This window comes from Myxocyprinus asiaticus, chromosome 20 (genome assembly GCF_019703515.2).
Source record: "Myxocyprinus asiaticus isolate MX2 ecotype Aquarium Trade chromosome 20, UBuf_Myxa_2, whole genome shotgun sequence".
Taxonomy (NCBI): Eukaryota; Metazoa; Chordata; class Actinopteri; order Cypriniformes; family Catostomidae; genus Myxocyprinus; species Myxocyprinus asiaticus.
In genome coordinates, this window is record NC_059363.1 from 14,468,843 (window position 1) to 14,490,581 (window position 21,739).

Genomic DNA, 21,739 nt, shown 5'->3' on the forward strand with positions numbered 1-21,739 from the left:
AGGGGATGCCATTGGAAAAAAGTTGTAACAGAATGCAAGACTCTTTTAATTTCAGCCAAATTCATAAAATTCAAAACATAACTTTGAAATGGCTGAAATTTTGAGTGTTCTTTAAATGTTAATCATTAAGTGGATTTGAAACTGAAATTTCCAAATATGACATAAAATGGAAAAATAGAAAAATTAGGAGAATGATATTAGTGTAATACTATTAAGCCAATATGGCCTAGTATTACCTTGATTGCTAAAAAGTTAGGTTTTACACCACTAGCATTTCCAAACACAAATGCAACATTTGTTTTTTAAAACAGGCTTCCCGAACACTCCTACTGTCTTCCACTGGATGGACTAACAGTTTAGTCCTAGCCCAAACTCACCTTTGGAATGCTAAAAAAAAAAAAAAAAAAAACAATAATGCCACAGAGCCACAAAGCTACACTTTTTGGGGGTAATCAACCTAAAAATATCTGTCTCTGCAAATCATTAAAAACCTTAAACTAAAAACTTGATATTTATAGTATAAATACAGAATATTGCGGTTAAGCCAGAAAATATTCAGGACCATTCCGAATTATTCCATTAAAAGATTTCCTCCCATTTTCACTTTTGTGAACTTCCTGACTGCAACCGGAATGCATAAATAAGAGTTTCTGTTCATTCACTGTGGAGGGGGAAATCAGCCAGGCCAGATAAAGGGCAGTTAGTTTGATGACATCAGAGGATAATGGTCACCCTGGCAGTTGTAAACATTCCCAAACAGGAAGTGTAAAGCTGTAGAGAGTGACCACATGGAGGCAGATGTCAGATTGACATTTTCCCTTACCACAGAAAACAATGAAATGGGCCACCTGGCCTTTTTTTTCAGTACAAGACAGGTTCTGATGAAGCGTGGAAGAGCTGAGGCTCAAACTGTTTCAAACTGCTCAATCTAACAGTGTTTTCAACACACAAGAGACCCCCATCTCAACATTCCTGCAGCAGCCTGATAACAAATTCACAACTCACTAGTTAGGAAACAGCCTATTGTAGTTCAAAACATCATTAAGGCAGTGAAAACTATATGTTAGATGTGTGAACAAAATGATTGCACAAGAGAATGTCATTCAGTTTTCAGAAAAATCTTTAAGAGCCAGGGCTGTATCAGCTATAGACATTGAGTAGAATACGGCCCCTTCAGATTACTGGTCGACTGATATGTTTTTCAAAGGTTGATTCTTAAATTATTACATTTGGTTCCCCCAATTCCTGAATATGTGGTTACATTCTTGCTTTAGGGGGTGTTCACTCTGACAGTCTGCCATCTGATACAGTTGGATACAGCTGTAGCAGCTGGATTACATGCTGGGAAATCAGTGTGACAACAGATGAAGCCAACAGGATTAGTGGGAAAACATCCTCAGTAAATGAAAAAATAGATCCAGATGTTAAAGGATATATTTGTGAGACAGTCCTTAAAGGGACATGTTATCCCCTGCCAGTCTCTGACTGGGTTTAGGAAGATATTGGGTCTACTAATATCAGAGAGACAGCCCCTCAATGCTGCTCACTGCTGCTCAGTTAAACAGTGGGTCGCCACACACAATTACACCTCTTCCTGTCTCAGACTCTCACTGCCTACTAAAATTAACCAGTGACTATTTCAGCCCATTATTTAAGCCCCTATTTTGAAGAATTTTCCATTGCACATTTCCATTCAACAAAAGCAGATAGTGACAGGGAACAGTCGAACTCCAAAAATGACAAAAAGGTACCAAAAATAGTTGCCAAAATTAACAAAAATTTGGCACACAGTCATTTAGAGGGTAGTGGGCAAAAGTAACCAGAATTTAGAACAAAATTTAGTGCACAGAAATATATTGGGAAGTGGGCAAAATTTAGACCAAAATTTAGTGTACAGTCATAAAGAGGGAAGTGGCCAAAATTTAGAACAAAATTTAACACACAGTAATATAGTGGGAAGTGGATAAAATGTACCAAAATTTAGACGAAAATGTAGCACACAGTCATATAGGGGAAAGTGGTCAAAATTTACACCAACATTCTGCGCACAGTCATATAGCTTAAGTTGCCAAAATGTACCAAAATTTTGGGCACAGTCATCTAGCAAGAAGTGGACAACATTTTGACAAAAACTTCAGCGAGACATGGCCAAAATGTACCAAATTTAGACCAAAATTCAGCACACATGAATCTAGTATGAATAAATAGCAAACAAGTCTGCTTTTGTGCTCCTTTTACGGTGTTTTTATACGCAAAATATGCTTTCATTATATAGACAAGAGCGTCTTCAAAGTATGTTTGTATGTTTTTTTAATACACTAAAGAAAGAGACATTCAGGTTTGGAACAACAAGAGGGTGAGTAAATAATGACAATATTTTAATGTAATATATTAACTTGTATTCAGTACTTCGTAAATTGACATATACAATCTAAAACAGACCTTTAATTTACTTCCCAGCGGGTTGCCACACACAATTGCTTCTTGCATCTGGTCTTGGCTTTCATTGGCAAATTAAATTAACCAGAGACTATTTCAGCTCCTTTAGATGTTTTCAATGCTCACCACTGAATACACTGTGTAACAAATTTTTTTTTTTTTTTGGTTCCTGGGTAGTAAGTATTATTTCCTAATTGCTTATGCCTCAGAAGTATAGAAAATGGCTATTATTCCCCACAAACTTTGCTTTTATGACCAGGACAGTGATATTTTGAAATGTACCTATTTTCCAGAATATTCCAGATAGATTCAGTGCTGAGTAAACTAGTAACTTTCCAGTAATATAAATAGTAGTATAAATACAGGGGCCTTAAGCCCACCAGTTCAGTTTAGTTCCAGCTGCCTAAATGGATACATATCTGCATTTTTCTGAGATGGCATCAAGAGGCTGCAAGCATCCGGCAGACGCATTTTGCTATGTCTGCGGCAAATTTATCAAGACAAGAGCGAAAAAGTACTCAGTGGAAGCATCTGCTAAGATGTGTGAGGCCTACAAAGCATATTTCGGCATGCCTGTCGGGGATCAAGACAAACCCTGGGCACCTCAATTCACCTGCAAGCACTGCAAAAAAAAAATCTGGGTAATTTTTTGAAGGTAAGATGGACAATTGTTGCTTGGAATTTTGTTATAAAATTTGTTAATTTTTAAAATGGTAGAAGTTTTTAATTTTAAAATGTTTTACAATTTTCAATGTTATTGAAAAAATATATCATATATGAAAAATGTTGCGAGAATCTCTTACACATTAGTCATGGGTGAAATAAATGTAATTTTGGAGGATGGTACAGAAGGGAAAAGAGAGCCATGAAGTTCGCTATCCCAAGAATTCTGCGGGAACCCACTGGCCACTCAAGCAACTGCTACTTCTGCATGGTGGACCCTTCCAAACGTCGGACTGGCAAGAATGCACCTGCTATCACGTATCCGGACCTTCCTTCATCCATCGCCCCGGTGCCACACTGCCATGAGCTCCCTGTACCCACTCCTCCGGAGAGAGAGCAGCCGTCTTTAGAAGAGAGCAAGTCAGAGAGCGAGGAAGACGTTGTAGATCCAGATGACAATTTCAGAGGTGGAGCTGAGGAGAGAAACCCATATTACCCCAACCAAAAAGACCTTAACGACTTGATTAGAGATCTTGGTCTCACCAAGTCCAATGCCGAGCTTTTGACATCTAGGCTCAAGCAGTGGAACTTGTTGGATGAAAGTGTGCAAGTCACAGATCAGAGGAAGCGTCACCAACCTTTTTCCAGCTTCTTCACCCGTCAAGATGGGCTCTGCTTCTACTACAATGTGACCAGTCTGTTTGAGGCAATTGGAATCGCCTGTAACCAGAATGAGTGGCACCTCTTCATTGACAGCTCATCCAGGAGCCCTCAAAGCCCTGCTGCTCCATAATGGTAACAAGTACCCGTCTCTTCCCCAGGCTCACTCGGTGCACCTCATAGAGGATTACAACAGCATCAAGACCTTGCTGGACACTTTGAAGTACGATGAGTACATTTGGGGGCTGATTCGTGAAAGTGATTTACAGTATAATCGTAAATCTCGAAAAACTACTCACTTCTAAATCTTTTGTAGTTATTTTTATATTACTTTAGTATAAATACATGTTAATTTAGATTCATGTGTTGTTTTTTTCTGACTTTGTGAACAAAAAGACACACATTTGCCCGTTTTCTCATTGGAAATAGGTAAATTTCAAAAATATCACTGTCCTGGTCACAAAAGCAAAGTTTGTGGGGAATATTGAGGCATAAGCAATTAGGAAATAACACTTACTACCCAGGAACAAAAATTGTGTTACATAGTGATATCAAATGTATAGGCTCCATCAGAGCACAAATATTACTGGTGCTAAAAAAATAAATCAATATAAACTACTCCTCTTGTCCTTCGTCCTTTCTTTTGCTCTCTCTTTCTATAGCACAGCTTATGCAAAGAGAAAACAAAACATTAGCACAAGCGATTTTACACTTCCTTTCTGCTTCAGCACTATAATCATATTTCACCCATTTCTTCCCCTGTTATTTTCACCTTAAATGCACACAGTCCATCTGATTAAATTCTCCCTCTCTGACAGTTTGTTCTTGCAGAGGAGTAGAGTTACAGTGCTGCATGCATCAGCCTCAGCTGACAAACAAACTGCACTACTGTAAACATTCACTAACACAAGAATGATAGTTCTGCCCTAGCTATTTCAGTAAAGACAATAGTAAAAATAGTAAATAGTCATTAATAAAATGTCAACAAGCTTTTTCCAACATCAATAATACATAATCTTTGTCTTTCTCAAGGATTATATGAAATAATTTTAGATGGAGTATAGCGGGTCTTAATTTCAATTTAAAGCACTGTTATTCTGCATTAACCCATCCCTTCTAGGGAGTCATGTGGATGTCTAAATACATTTCTTAAAAGAATTTCGTTTCAACTACCCAGTAACACATAATGGACAAAATAACTGACATTCTTAAGTGCTGAAACATCGACCACCAACAAATGGACTGACATTGACCAATATGCTGACACTGACCAATAATAAACCCTGGAAATACAAGCAACAAATTGGGTTAAGGTTTTAAATAATTGAGAGACATTGCTAACATTGTTTTGGTATAATTAATATTGTTTTTTTAACCAAGGGAATGTAATGCATGACCTCAAATAATTACACAATTATGAATGAATGTACATGCAGACTTTAACAGGAAGAAAGACTGAGAGAGAGTGGGGAGAGAGAGATAAGGAAAGAGGGAGAAAGGAGGGAAAGCATGAATTTGCCAAAGCTGTTTCTCATGCTGGTATCACCATTCAGCAGTGATCCAAATGACTGTCACCTTTTGAATGGACATGAAAAAGTATTGTCATGTTGGTTTCTAAAATCACAGGTCACTGAAACACCTAAATATGTAATCATGTGAGAATACTTTTACATTATAAAGCTCAAAGTGCATGTGCGGTTAGTCTGTAGTAAGGCCATGAGCAGGGCAATGGAGGTGAACTAGAAAACACCAGAAGAGAGAGAGAGAGAGAGAGTGGTTTTGTGCTCTCGTGAGAGATGGAGGCAGACAGCAGTGGGTAGAGGAAAAATACAGGAGAATGTGATGTACTCTGCTCTGCCTCTATACAAAAAAATATTTAGGTCTGAGATTTGAAACTGATGCAATTACATTTTACTTTAGCATGTGATGTAAACTAGCAAGGTATACCACAACATGAGTATGATTATGTGAGTTTTTCACAGCATATTAGGGCACGTCTTGATGAATGTTATTAGCTGATGTCGATTTCACACTTACAGGTAAATACGAATATTCAGTAGGCATAAATATTTAACCACCATCACACGTACTCAGTGCCAGTGCAGAGAATCACAAACAGCAGCTAATAAAGACACTTGAAGCACACATGTGCTCATGCATATTAGTGAATGTATGTGTAATCAAACACATGGAAAATGGCAGGTACAATAAAGAAATTTAAAACGAGCTTAAATTAACCCTCTGGGGTCTGAGGGTGTTTTGGGCCCTGGAGAAGTTTTGACATGCCTTGACATTTGTGCTTTTTTCAGTTGCTTAAAAACATATTAATGGCTAAAGTCTGATAACACTGTATTCAGCACAAATTGGGCTACAATAATATGTGAGCAACATGTATGTACATGTTTGTATTTTTGAGAAAATAACATTTATGCATGGTTTTTGAAAAAAAGTCACTGAAATAAGGCCATATAACACATACTAAACATTTGTTCACAAGACTTTTGAGAACTGGATCTTGTAGCCTAGAGTTTTTGCTACAAAAATGATGTGAAAACCATCCTGATCACTCATTCATACAAAACAATATAGTCATTTAACTTTTGTAAAACATTATTAGTGTTAGAAAGGTCATATGCGAGGAGGCGTGGATGATCATGAATATTGATGTGATTCACACCTGAGGAGACAAAGACCCCTCCCCTGAGAGAGAATGAATGTGAGGAGACTTAATGATTGAATGTATTGTTTGTAGCTTATTCGCAAAATCAAGTTTAATTTAAAAGAAGTAATCTGACTATGCATTTTCTTTACATAAAGACTTAAAAACTTTAGACTTACACTACCATTTAAAAGTTTTAGATCTGTAAGATTTTTTAATGTTTTTAAAAGAAGTCTCTTCCGCTCACCAAGGCTGCATTTATTTGATCCAAAATACAGCAAAAACAGTGAAATTGTGAAATATTTGTACAATTTAAAATAACTTTTCTATTTGAATATATTGTAAAATGCAATTTATTCCTGTGATCAAAGCTGAATTTCCAGCATCATTACTGCAGTCTTCAGTGTCACATGATCCTTCAGAAATCATTCTAATATGCTGATTTTCTAATATGGGCATATTTACAGCACATTTTACACATTTACACCTGAACAGATATTTGCAAGGACAAGCTTCGTTGATGATAATGAGGCAGCATAAACACTAGTTATTTATGATATAAAATGTAGTGGTGTAGTGGACTAAAGCACTGAACTGGTAAGTGGAAGGTTGTTGGTTCAATCCCCACAGCCACCACCATTGTGTCCTTGAGCAAGGCACTTAACTCCAGGTTGCTCCAGGGGGATTGTCCCTGTAATCAGGGCACTGTAAGTCGCTTTGGATAAAAGCATCTGCCAAATGCATAAATGTAAATATCATATTTACAGCATACAATTTATACCTGCTTTAGCGAAACAACATTTAAATGTAACTAAAACTTGCCTATTCGGACATATTTAAAATTTCAATACTCTGAATCCTGGCTGGCAAGTCTGGAAATAGTCCAACTAGTAAAATATGTACATATTTATATAAAATAGCATGTCAACTAATGTACATAAAACTAAATGACTTACTCATCCAAAATTGTATCCTCGGCTGGATCAAGTCGCTCTTCAAAATGCAAACGTTCCTTGTCGGACTCCCGCTCTTCTTCAGAGGAAAATGTGAACTCTTCCTCACTATCCACAACCATCTGATGAGCTTCCTCACCTGTGTAGTGTGCCATCTTCCAAACGCACAGGAAAGTGAATGAATCGGATGATGAACTTGATGCTTTTTAAGGCACTGTTGGGGGCATTTACCATTTGCACTGATCACCTCAGCACATTACTGTATGAATTGCGCACTCTGCTGGTGGGTGTGATCACATAACGGTAATTAGCTGAGCCAGGAGAAACTGTACATCGCTTTGTTTCATACAGATTACATTGCAGGAGAATATTTGTTTTAAATTTGAATTGTTTTATTTAAAAGTAGACATTTTAAGCTTTCTTTAGACATGTTTCATGTTTGTCTGATAAGTATTTGCGGAGTTTCAGTTCATTTTTGTGACATGTTTCAGAAAGATGCTCGCGGAGACAGAGACGGCTGAAAGCGCACCCTGTTTATTTTCTTTATTTTACAAAAGCACAAGGTTTTGTTGTTATTGTGAGTGTACACAAATAAAGGTAGACCCTTTACAGTCTCTAATGATGTCTTACACTTATCTGTATGCCCAAAAATGACGGAGTATTTTAAGTTGTTTCCGCTGTTATGAGGAAAAAATCCAGCAGGACGCACCGGCGTGTCCGTCGACCCCACAGGGTTAAGGCCATTTTGGACTGCAGGAATCCTTCAACTCTACAGAGAATGGCTAACTTATAGCTGGCTCTGCACATTCAGCTGGGATAGAAGAAAGTATTTTAACATCTCAAAATTGCATATATTGTACACAAACATCACCTTTATTGGTGATAACATCTGACACCCTACACCACATGTCCAAACAACTTGCATACTGCATCTTATAGGCTGAATACTATACCAATACCAGCATTGTTTTTGACTGTTCACCAAATACCCATGATGTTCAAATCTTTTTCACGATTTCAATCAATTGTTCAGCCTGATCTCAAGAAAATGACATTACCGTGGCAAAATTTTTGCAAAACAAAATTATGGGCTTCAATAAACGTTTTGATGCGGTTTCCCTGTGAAATGTCTAGTGGGGGGCACCAGAAGCGAGTGAAATGGTGTTGTAATCAGATGAGATTTTAAAGGGCTAGTTCACCCAAAAATGAAAATTATATAATCATTTATTCACCCTCATGCCATCCCAGATGTGTTTGACTTTCTTTCTTCAGCAGAACACAAACGAAGATTTTTAGAAAAAATATCTCAGCTCTGTAGGTCCATACAATGCAAGTGAATGGTGATCAAACATTTGTAGCTCCAAAAATCACAAAGGAAACACAGAAGTAATCTACTGGACTCCAGTGGTTAAATCCATATATTCAGAAGCAATATAATAGGTGCAGGTGAGAAACAGATACAAATTAAAGTTTAGAGTTTTACTCTAAACATGTGGTGCCTGTTTAGTTTCACTTTCACATCTGAAAGTGAAAGTTGGAGTGGAGATTTAGAGTAAAAAAAGACTTAAATATTGTTCTGTTTAACACTCATATTACATTACTTCTGAAGATATGGATTTAAACACTGGAGTCATATGGATTACTTTTATGTAGGGCTGCAACTAACAATTATTTTGATAATCGATTAATCTAACGATTATTAGAACGATTATTCTGCGATTATTGCAACAATTAATGATTAACTCTTAACCGATTATTCAGCTTGTGCCCCTACTTAGAAGGTTGTATTAAATGTGTGTAAAGAGAACAAAATCATCTTTTAAAAATACCTCTAAATGACATTCACTGAATTAAAGGGAAAAAAGATACTTTTTATCAAGTTTAATTCAGTAAAGAAATTCACTTCAAAAAATCCTATTGTTATCAAGTGTTTTTGTCTTGTTTTGCATTTAAAATTGTCTAAAAATCCTTAAAACAAGATACATTTACTTGAGAAGCAACATATAAGATATTAGACTTGCTTTAAGAGAATGTATCTTAAATATAAGTGTATTTTGTATATAAGTGTATTTTTTCACTTGGTTATACTTCTGCGGTGCAGTCGTATATCTTACATTTAAAGCATAATTGAGAAGTATTAGGAAATCATTTGTGAAGGTGAACTGGTGTGAAGTAAGTGCTATGGATAAATAAAAAATTTTGCTCGTGGACTGAAATTGGGGCACACTTAGGAAAAATACTTGCACAAACAGATAACCATTCCTCGCCACTAAAAGAAGACCCAATGTCCTTTGCCCATATCACCCTCAAAGAATCAAAAGATGAAGGACTAACATTATATAATGTATAAGTCAGAGATCTTCCTCTTAAGAGTAGATGAGGAAAAATGATGTTTTTCTACTTCAGTAAGAGTAAATCATATGTTACCTTCTCTTATCTGTGACTCTATAAAGTGCCGTAGCTGAAGAAACGTATAAAAATTATTAACGGGCAAAATTAAATTCCTGTCTTAACTGCTGAAATGATTTAATTTTACCATCTTTAAATAAATGGCCTAACTCCAACACTTGACATCCAGGCCTGAAGCCCAATGTTCTGTACTGATAGGGGAAGATCAGGGTTGAGCACAATGGGAGATTTAAGAGATAATTTTGTTGGAATAGCTAAGTATTTCCTAACATCATTCCACACCAGAAGAGTATTTGCCACAGTGAAATTATTAGACAGAGATTGAATCCTTTATATATTAGAAATAAATGGCAAAGAACATAAAAATCTTGGATAACACAATGAATACTCTATGAATATTATCAGTACCATATCTAGACTAAACAAACCCAGTCTGGTCTGGATTAATAATATGAGGCAAAACAGTTTCAATCCACATTGAGTAGACTAATCGGATGATATGAAGAACATTGTAATGGGTCTTTATCTTTCTTCAAGAGCAATTTAATAACAGCCATTGACAAAGATTCAGGCATAGAATAAATTTCTAAGAGACTACTGATTGCTGGCATTAAAATTGGGCAAAGCTCAAGCCAGAACTGCTTATAAAATTCTAACGGAAACCCATCCGGACCGGGAGCTTTGCCTGACGGCATTGATTGAATAGCTTGCCAAATTTCTTCCTTGGTAAAAGGAGCATTTAAAAGGAGTTTAGCATTTTCAGAAACACTGGGAAGAAGACACTCATGCAAGTATTTCAGCAGATCCTTGCTGGGACTGCTGTACTCAGATATATATAGAGACCTATAGAGTCAGAAAAAGTGCTATTTATAACCATGGGGTCATAGGACACGCTGCCGTCAAATGTCTTAATTGCCTTTATAGCTCTTTCATTCTGCTCCCTTTTAAATGGTAAGCAAGCGGATGACCGGGTCTGTTTCCAGACTCATAATATCTCTACTTACTAAAAAAATAATAATTTCTTAACGTGTTCAGTATGTTCTAAATTAAGCTTTGCCCTGGCATTATTTAACAAAACCCAATTATTCACAACAACCCGTTTGTGTTGTTTTTCTAAGTGAATCACATCGGCTTCTAAATCTTTCCTTTTCTGAGTTCTGATTTTTTTCAGTAGTGAGGTGTAAGCAATGAGATGGACATGTAGTGTAGCTTTGGCAGCATCCCATTTAATAGCAGAAGAGACAGGCGAGTTCTGATTGTCTTGCCAATACTGAATTATCTTCTGTCTAAGAAAGGAATGGAAATGGTTACAGCTAAAAAATGAAGTACTGAACTTCCAGTAGGATGAATTGGGAGTTGATATACTGATATCAGTACCTAAGTATACTGGGCCGTGATCAGATAGCACGATAGAACCAATCTGACAGGAATTTACACAATGTATACACTTAGAAGGTACAAAAAAATAATCCAGCCTTGAGTATGAATTATGGGGATGAGTGTAAAATGTATAATCCCTACTTCTAGGAAGCAACTCCCTCCAGATATCCACCAAACCTATATCCTTACGGGCACTCCTGAGAGTATGTGAAAAGTTTGTTTTGATCTGGGGTGGGTATTTGAAGTTTCCATCAAGTACACAATTAAAATCACCTCCTAATAATCCAATGCTTTTACAGTGTTAGTTGAACTTTAAAACCACATGTGACAAAAATCTGGGACAGTCTTCGTTTGGACCATATATGTCAGTACAGTAACATGCATTCCAAAAATACAGCCGGAGATCAGCATAAATCTACCTTCCGAATCAGATTCTGCATGTACAAGAATAAATGTAATGTTCTTATGAATAAGAATTGCAGTGCCCCTGCTACTTGAAGTAAATAAGGAGAAGTAGATCTGGCCAACCCAGCCCCTTTTCAACTTTAAATGTTCCTTATCGGATAAGTGAGTTTCCAGTAATAATGCTATCGATATGTGTTCTTTTTTAAGAAAAGTCAGAATTTTCTTCCTTTAATGATGTGACCAATTCCCTTCACATTCCACAATATTAATTTAAGGATGTTGTTCATATATAAAAGCCAAATAGTGTACTGTCATGAAGCAGATGGGTTGCACAGAGGTATAAATTGTGTCAGCATGAGATGCCAAATTCAAACAGGAAAGTACCACAGTTAGAACATAAACCGAATTTGTGAACCCCCTCCCCATCAGTGAGTACTGACGCTGACTACCACCCCTGAAGTCACGAGTTCGAATCCAGGGCCTGCTGAGTGACTCCAGCCAGGTCTCCTAAGCAACCAAATTGGCCCGGTTGCTAGGGAGGGTAGAGTCAAATGGGGTAACCTCCTAGTGGTCGCTATAATGTGTGGTTCTCGCTCTTGGTGGGGTGCGTGGTGAGTTGTGTGTGGATGCCACGGAGAATAGCATGGGCCTTCACACGTGCCATATCTCCGTGGTAATGCGCTCAACAAGCCATGTGATAAAATGCGCGGATTGACGGTCTCAGACGCGGAGGCAACTGAGATTCGTCCTACGCCACCCGGATTGAGACGAGTCACTATGCCACCACGAGGACTTAGAGTGCATTGGGAATTGGGCATTCCAAATTGGGGAGAAAAGGGGAGAAAAAAAACAAAACAAAAAACAACTGACAACATTCCGGTGTACCACCAAGTTTCACAACCCCCTACTCTTAAACCGCTCCATTAACATAAACACTATAGATAGATAACTAAAAAAGTGAGCCCATTGGGATATTTAAAGGGAAAAAACGGGTAGAGAAAATGTGCCATGTAGACTAATTGCAAATACACAGTCAAACGTGACAGATAACAATGACCATCTTGTTGTTACCTTAAAGAATACTACTGATCATACGTGTCCAATGGGAACAAACTGTTCCTCCGAGAATCAAAACATATGTTCCAATCAGAAATCAAGTCTATTTATCCAGAGAATCCAAAAAAGCCTTAGCCGACTTTGGATCATCAAACAGATCTTCGAATTATGCAGGCCCCTGTGCCTCGCCGGGTAATCGAATCCACGGTACAGACCGCGAGCAGCCAGGGCTTTTCCCACGAAGCTGAATTCACGATGTCTCTGCAGGAGGCCAGCAAACAGGTCTGAAAAAAATAGAAGCTCCGAGCCGTTATAAGTTACAGTCTTCTTCAGAGCCACCTTCAGGATTGTTTCATTGTCAGTGAAGCGCAAAAACCGAACTAATATGCTTCTCTGAGTTGAATTCATGTTGTTAGGAGCAAAAGTGGGAGTCCTGTGAGCCCTCTCAATGTCTATGTTGGGAACGCGTGAACACGCTTGCCAACACGGTCTTCCTAAATCCAAGTCCAACACTCTATGAGGTGAACTATCGCACAAGCTCATCACGTTGGAATAAGTGTATAAATGTAGGTGGGTCTGTAATGAAAGTGTTAAAATGTATAGTTTTTCAAATTTTTGATATCATTACACAGCAGTGTGTGAATAATAGAGCAAAAAATAAGTGTCTAGTCATAATCAACCATTGTACTCATGATTTGTGTGAAAGTGAATAAAACGCACAGTTGATGCATGCCTCTATTGTTAATTTCACCAGAAAACTGTGGCAAAACGTAGAACACGGCACATAAAACTCAGTTTGCAAAAATATAGTACTGTTCATAAGACTAGGTTATAATTGTTCCCTAGTAGGTGATCATAAAGAAAGAACACAGTACACGTGGGCAGTATTATGCTTATGCACTTTTCAACAAACATAAATGCAGCGTAACCTTGAGAATACTATCATCTGTGGTTGATGTGGTTTATCCTCATTGCAAGACGTTTATGCCACATATGAATCTCTGTTATCTGGTAAAACTGTGGCTTACCCTGCGTCATTCCGCCTCCAACGTTCTCTGTTGGACTGTAACCGTTCAGGGCTGTTTTGGTGCCCAAATCAACCAATTGATGGAGGCGGAGCTTACGGCAGTAAATAGAAGCAGCCTCAGGTTCAAGGGCAATGATCAGCTGCTCGGGGATGTCACGAGAAACCAGACCAGCCTAGATGAGCACAAAGAACACACGAGAAATTATTAGACACTAACATATAACTAGCTAATGACTTTTTGACTTTACTATTATTATAAAAAGCGGAAAATAGTAATAATAAAAATTGAGTAGGTATGTCCAAACTGTTGACTGGAACAGTCAATTCTAATCAAAAAGTCTGCTCATGAACTTGAATGTTATTCACAATTTGCATCGGTCACATTTTATAACACAATAAATTTAGAGAAGCACGAAAACCAAATATTAAAACTGAAGTGTGTAATTTCTGCACCACTAGCATCACCAAATGGAATAGCACATATAATCTTTGTTTTCAAGCAGATTTCAGAAAACTCCCCCCATCTTCCATTGGCTGTACAAACAGATAGTCCTGCCCCAAATTCACACTATTGGTTGAGCAAACTTAGCTGTGTTAGGCTGGTTGGACAGACAAACAGTGGAATGTTTTGTTAGTGCCACAGAGCCACAGGTGAAATCAACCTTATTTGAGGTTGACTCTGGATAATAAGCTGGGATACGAGACAGAATTTTAACAGCAAAGAAAATAACACACATCAGCTTCAATATTAACATTCTGCAAAAGTGTCCGATGTTTTATATACTCTCTACAAAATCACAAACAGTTTTTGGGACACAACCCTAAAGACCCACACCCAAATATTAACTACCATGACTTATTTGCTGGATGGTGTGAAATTTAAATGTTACTAGTACATATGCCACATACATCAGAATGACATAACTTCACTTCAAATGGAAGGGTGTGACTGTAAAAATGTAAAAAAAAAAAAAAAAAACAAACAAACAAAACAACAAAACACACACAAACACACACACACACACACAAAAGCTGTGCTGAGTGACACTGTTCTGAGTGTGCTGCAAAATTCAATGCGTTACAGAGCGACAGTGTAAGCAAAAAGAGGTGCAGAGAGCGAGAGAAAGAGAATGCAATGTCCTTTCCCTCTTTCCTCTGATCCTGCTGCTACAGAGAGCTGATTCACTACACACACACAAACACACACACACACACACACACTTCTAAGGCCAGCTTTGCAGGAATTCCCTCTGCAGAAATCAGGTGTTGCAGACTCCCCCCCTTCTCTCTCTGTCTCTCGACATGCTCTCTCTTCTCTTGCTATAAATTTGTCTAACTCACTTACTCTTGTCCTTTATGTCTCTTATTTCTTTGCTTTGGATTGAGATGATGAGAGAAGCTGAGGCCACACCCTGATCTTCCTCCCATTCTGCCTTTGTCTCTCTCTCTCTCCAGTATTCCATTTGTTTTACTGTGCTGTGATTATTATAAATGTGAGACTGGCAGAGGTTTAAATACAGATTATATTCAGTCCTTAATGAATAAAATGAATAAATAATTAGTGTGTGTCTAAAGAGTGATCTACATAATTATGTTTTAATTAAGTAATGGAAAATTGATGCATAACATGTCCATGGACTTTTTGAAATTTATATAAAAATTTTAATGAATGTATAAGGGAATTTGTATATTTTTTAGGTGCTTGTAACCCTTTTTAATATACTTTTTTGGCTTCACAAGTTCATTTAAAATGGTCCTGCAGTGTGACAAATAAATTCTTAAAAATAAAACATTTCCATGTAGCCTATGCGGTGAAAAGAAAAAGAAAAAAAAAAAGAAAACTGCCATATTAACTATAAAATTTAGCAAAATGCTGTTTAAAATTGTTTAAGCTGGAGTATAGCATGTCGCACCATATGATATGTCAACTAACCTAAAAGGAATATTCCAGGTTTAATACATGTTAAGCTCAATCATCAGCATTTGTAACATAATGTTGATTACCACAAAAAATAATTTCAAATCATCCCTCTTTTTCTTAAAAAAAAAAAAAGCACAAATCGATGTTACAGTGAAGCACTTACCTAATGTAAGTGAATGGGCTTTAGAGGCAGATACGAGAAGCTTATGTTTATAAAAGCCCTTAATAAATTTATAAATTATTTTGTTAAAACTGTATTATTTGAGCTGTAAAGTTGTTTAAATCATAATTTTTTCAGTCGTTTTAGGGTTTACGGCATTAAGTTGTCATGGAAAATAAGTTGTAAAATTGGATATAACTTTATACAGAAATGGTTAGTAAATAATGTTTTTACACTATGGGACTGGCCTCACTGTAACTTTTTTTTAATGAGAAGGAGGGGCAAATCGAAATGTATTTTTGTTGCAATCTGCATTATCCCCACAAATGCTGTCCATTTGAACTTAAAGGGATAGTTCACCCAAAAATGAAAATACTCTCATCGTTTACTCACCCTCATTCTATCCCAGATCTAGATGACTTTCTTTCTTCTGCAAAACACTAACAAAGATTTTTAAAGTAATATCTCAGCTCTGTTGGTCCTTACAATAGAAGTGAATGTTGACCAGGACTTTGAAGACCCAAAATGGAGTATAAAAGTAATCCATAAAAATCCAGTGGTTAAATCCATATCTTCTGAAGCGATATGATACAGTAGGTGTGGTGTGAAACAAATCAATATTTAAGTCCATAAGTTGCATTGTGAGGACCAACAGAGCTGAGATATTCTTCTCAATATCTTAATTTGTGTTCTGCTGAAGAAAGAAAGTCATACACATCTGGGATGGCATGTGGGTGAGTAAATAATAAGATAATTTTCATTTTTGGGTGAATTTACCCTTTAACTTGTATTGAACCTCGAATATTCTTTTAACTAGTTTATGTTTCATAACTGCTGTCATAGTCTTTCTGGTTCTTTCTGGTTTTCTCTCTCAATTCTTTCTCTGTTTTTGGTTTTCATCCTGTCTGCTTTCTGTTTTTATTGACCTGTGTCTCATAATCTCATTAATCCAGGATATATGCCGCAAGCGCACACGCACACTGGCCATTTTTCAACAGATCAGAACACACATACTCACATACATAATCATGCCATCTGTTCCAAAGACAAACACGCCCACAGTGTGTCAGTGATACAATTCCACTATGTGTGTGTGTGTGAGAGAGAGAGAAAGAGAGAGTGAAAACGAGAGAAACAGAGGTTGTATCTAAGGGGTGAGATCACCGTCTCCTTTTCTCTCAACTTGCCTTTTTCCTTTTCCGGTAATCCCTCTACTTTTCCTTTCTACTCTACATTTTCATTTCCCTGATCTGCTTCTGTATCCGTCTTAAAAACCCATGAAATGACTCAACAAGTGCAGCTGTCTTTCCTGTGTTGGTGTATTTTCTATTGAAACAGGAATTCAGGACAAATCAAAGGGCTTGTCCCTTTTTTAAAATAACCAATAGCCTTTAGTTTATGTCATAGCCATGTTTTGCTATTGCTAGTCATTGCAATAGCTAAAGAGCATTTCCTTGGATGAAAATTTGTATATTCCTGTGAGTGCTAGATGAGTCATTAATAATTTTTGGTCTGTTTTCCTGGTAGAGAAGGACAGAAAATGTAAATGGATATGACTGCGTAATTTATCAACTTTTAGGAGTACACTAGCATGTAGATTGCCTCAAAGCAAACAGACTTGGACAAAAAACAAAACAAAAAAACAAACAAACATATTTTGTACGTTATTTTTCTCTTCCTTTCTCTCTGTATCTGCTCATGAACTCATATGCCAGTAAAATAGCCCTCTCGACCCCTCCCTCTCTCTCTCTCTCTCTATATATTGCAACCTAACCATTGAGCTAACAATAGGGGATACTCACACTACATCTCAATACTGCAGTACCTAAAATTGCCACCAGGGATTTGTACACCCCATCCGTCAAACTTGTGTGACAAATGGCCAGTGGCGGACTATAATCTTTCTATGTAAGGGAAAGCTGTTTAAAAATCTAATTTAGATGTAATAAAAGTCTATCATCACCCTGGGTGCTGGAAGTATGAATATGACACTTTAGAAGATGATTATTGTATACACAATATACATATACACACACACACATACACAACAAAGACCAATCTGCACATTAATCATAGTTAGACAGGTGTGTGTGGATTTTGTGCATATGGGTGTCAATGAAAAGAGAGAAAGAATAAATGTAGTGGAAAGAAAGACACAAACTGTGCACCTTATATGCTGCCTCTCTCATAAACTGCTTGGCTGGCATCTTCCAGATGGCCGGTACAGTGATAACCCATCTGACGTCAGCATTATCAAACTCCGCCCCTGCTTGGTCACTCAGCTCCTGTAACCAATCACAAACCATCATCAGAGGGAGGCATTTTACATCACCTATTGTGTCACTTTAACATGCTTTTGAGGCACAGACAAAAAACAATTAGAAAAAGACACACTGATGAGTTTTATGCAAGAACCTGTTCATTAAGATTCTGATTGAATATTTGAAGTCAGAATGTAATCATGTAAAAAAGATGATCATACAGTATGAGGTTTTAAGACATACCTTAAGAGCCTGCTCCTTAAAAAATGCCAGCGCATAAGCAAATATATCCAGAGCTTTCACCCTTTTCCCATTGGCCGCATGCAAATCCGTGTCGATTGACAAATTCTGGAGAAAATAAAATGACAAAAACACCTCTCAAAAACCAACTATAATTTGAGGTTTACTGCACAACTTAATACAGTGTTCACTCAATAAGGAAAACTAAACCAGAGTCTAAAGATACAAGACCCATTTCAGTTTCTTGAAGCTCTGATTTATTATCCAGTAATTAATGTGCACAGTGTAATGAGTCTTATGATGATGGCTCATTTTGATCTTTGAAAGGTTTTCTCTATTATAAGATATGCAGCAGCCAGATAAAATTTACAATAACTCCCTGCAATATCAGGTAGAAGAATATTTCATGAGGAGGCTATGTTCTAACAATTATCATCAGCATTTCCCTGGATGGGTGTGTGTGCTGGGAAGCTGAGGTCACTCAGTGTCCCCTCTTCTAAAAATCAACATAGTTTATGTGTAAGAGTGTCCTTACAGCAGTGGTGTGTAGTTTCATTTTAAACTTCTCCAAGTAGAGCCACTGTTTAGACTCGGTGGGATCCAGGTCGTGGTAGAAATCTCTTGCTGCATAACCAAAACTGTGGAACTTCCTGTCTGGAGTCAGTAGAATGGTGGTGGGTGTTTTCTGATTGGATACACCTGGGTCTCCACCCTCCCAACGCCTAGCAACAGAGGTAAATCAACCAATCACTTTCCAACTGCATTACTAAACTAATTGTTCACTCATTCCGTTTCCAAAAAACTAAATGAAATCATTAGAGAAGAAAATTGATGAGGTAATATTTACAAATATCTAAAAAATAAACATAAAATGCAATACATGAATGCTTTTCTGTTACCATGTGTGTGTATGCGTGTGGTACAGAAATAGTGAGATACTGTATATACCATCTAAAAATATCTAATAAGGCAGAATTTGGAAATAATGTAGCTTGTCACTTTTTTCCTAATTATGATAGAACTGACCTAAGATGACCTATAATATCCCATAACCCGCCCTATCATCATCATCATACTCACTATCCACATTGAGGTAGCCATAAAAACCAGCACAAGCTGTTTACAGAGACAGAGGGGTTTTAAATATTAATGAGTTTTACTTCCAGGGCAAAGAAGCTCAGTTCCAAACAGAGCATAGTGTCTGACTGCAGAGTGCCTGAATGCCACAGAACACATTTCACATCCAATCTTGAATATATGGTTACATTCTTGCTTAAAATTAACATAATATTAAAGAAAAACTCCATAACATGTTTGTATTTTTCTAAATAGTTGTGCAATTCTAAAACGGTGATGAACTTACCAAAATGCAGAATGTAATAGTCCATAAGGTTTCAGCTTATCAGAGTTAATAATTTCATTCTCTACAAGCAAACTAAAAAATGACTTGGGGATACTGTGGATTCAGGACATACTGTTGTCAATCATTTGATCTCCTCTTAACAGACTCAAAGCAGCCGCCTTCCAGACTCTAAAAGACTTAGTGAAAGAGATTTGTGAGTTTTTACAAGAGACACTGTGTTTATGTAAAAATTTAGGGACTAGACTTTGAGTCCAAGCCAAATAATCGCACAGGGCTTGGGCTATTTGTGTTGTTGTGTGTGTGTGTGTGTGTGTGTGTGTGTGTGTGTGTGTGTGTGTGTGTGTGTGTGTGTGTGTGTGTGTGTGTGTGTGTGTGTGTGTGTGTGAAGTTGTAGCAGCAGTCAAACCACAAATAATATTAGGGATGGCACCAATCCGATACCTGGATCGGTATTGGGTCCAATACTGACGTTTTCACCCAGATCGGTTATTGGTCCAACGAGCCCGATCCAAATCCAATACCGCATGTTGGTCATTGACGTTACTGTCAAGCTCAACAAATGACATAAATAACCTTCAAATCACCATTAAAGTAGTCCATATAACTCGTGCATTTTATTCAGGCTCTTACAGTCATCCAAAAGCTTTGTGAATGGCAAAAGGCTGTGTTTAATAATAAATGTACTGTCAGCATGCATAGCTAAGTAGTCTCTGGCACCAGGCTTTACTGCCGAGCGCCGCTCTGCCGACACACACACATAAATATGCACAGAGGTTCGTGATGCACTGCTCAGTGCAATATGTGATAGCTCCACACAAACTCCATCTCAGATGTAGATGATCAATAGTTCGGTCCGCCTATAATATGCATTGAGAATGGCACCAGACAAGCATTTTACCAGACGTTGAATGAGAAGTGTATTACACTACTGTGAATTAGCCTACAAACAAACACTCAAACACAGACTTCCTGGAGCGCTCAGCGCCGGACTTTCTAAATAAAATCAGGAGTCAAATTAAAAGCCTTAAGAAATTACAACTGAAATGTATTACCAATGTATAGTAAAATTATTATAATTATAAATTACAATAAAAAAACAAACTGGGTTGATCATCAAAGCTAAGTATATCTGTATACGTAATGGCCTTCATGTGTCAATGGAAAACTAACAGCAGAATTTACATTTAGATTTCAACAGTCTTTCTTATTTAAATGTGTCAATTATGAGGATGCCCTCTACAGATGTACTTGTGTAATAAAATCCTATGCTAATGAGTCTGAAGCCTTAAATTAATGTTTGGGAGGGAAACATGTGTTGGCTCTGCTCAGTTGGTACTCGGGTGAGTTCACCTCTGAGCTGAACGGTCAAATGACCAAGTAGGTCAGGTCAGGGTCACAGAGCAGCTGTGGCTTTACATTCATACACCAGTAGTAACATGTACAAGTTTGCAAAGTTCTGACCAGTGCAAGCACTGGGACTTCTATACCAAATTAGTTTTAAAGTGGCCAGGGAGAAAGATGACTGTGACTTTGACTGAAACAGAGACACAACCTGTCATGCTAATAGATGTTAAAAGGAAGATATTTAGAAGAATATCTCAGCTCTGTAGGTCCATACAATGCAAGTGAATGGTGACCAGAACTCAGAAGGTCCAATAAGGACATAAAGGCAGCACAAAAGTAATCTATACGATTCCAGTGGTTAAATCCATATCTTCAGAAGTGGAGTCGTATGGATTACTTTAATGCTGCCTTTATGTGCTTTTTGGAACTTCTGCATTCTGGTCACCATTCACTTGCATTGTGTGGACCTAAAGAGCTAAAATATTATTCAAAAAAACTTTGTGTTCTGCTGAAGAAAGAAAGTCATACACATCTGGGATGGAATGAGGTTGAGTATGATGAGAGAATATAAATTTTTTGGGTGAACTACCCATTAATCTCTACAGAAGCCAAGTGATGGGCCAGTGAGAAGATGACTAATGATCCAAAAATAAGGTGACTATAAAAAACAATAATAGGCGAACAGATAAAACTTTCATGAAAAATGCTTGTGGCTGTATTATTGTATGCCAAGGTATTGCTTTTGAAGCAATGTAAAAATAATAATAATTATCATACAATGCATAAACATGATGAATCT

General features: G+C 37.3%; 1 protein-coding gene across 3 annotated transcripts in view; it reads right to left on the bottom strand.

Moving 5' to 3' along the window:
- The window catches only part of LOC127410838 (heat shock 70 kDa protein 12A-like), a 67,828-nt gene that overhangs the window by 13,852 nt on the left and 32,237 nt on the right, over positions 1-21,739 (bottom strand). For all 3 annotated transcript variants that reach the window (XM_051646043.1, XM_051646041.1, XM_051646042.1), the window contains exons 4-7: positions 18,769-18,955; positions 18,237-18,341; positions 17,901-18,017; positions 13,653-13,824 (exon numbers count right to left, since the gene is read on the bottom strand). In XM_051646043.1, coding sequence (XP_051502003.1) covers positions 13,653-13,824; positions 17,901-18,017; positions 18,237-18,341; positions 18,769-18,955 — 581 coding nt within the window. The remainder of the gene's footprint in view (positions 1-13,652; positions 13,825-17,900; positions 18,018-18,236; positions 18,342-18,768; positions 18,956-21,739) is intronic.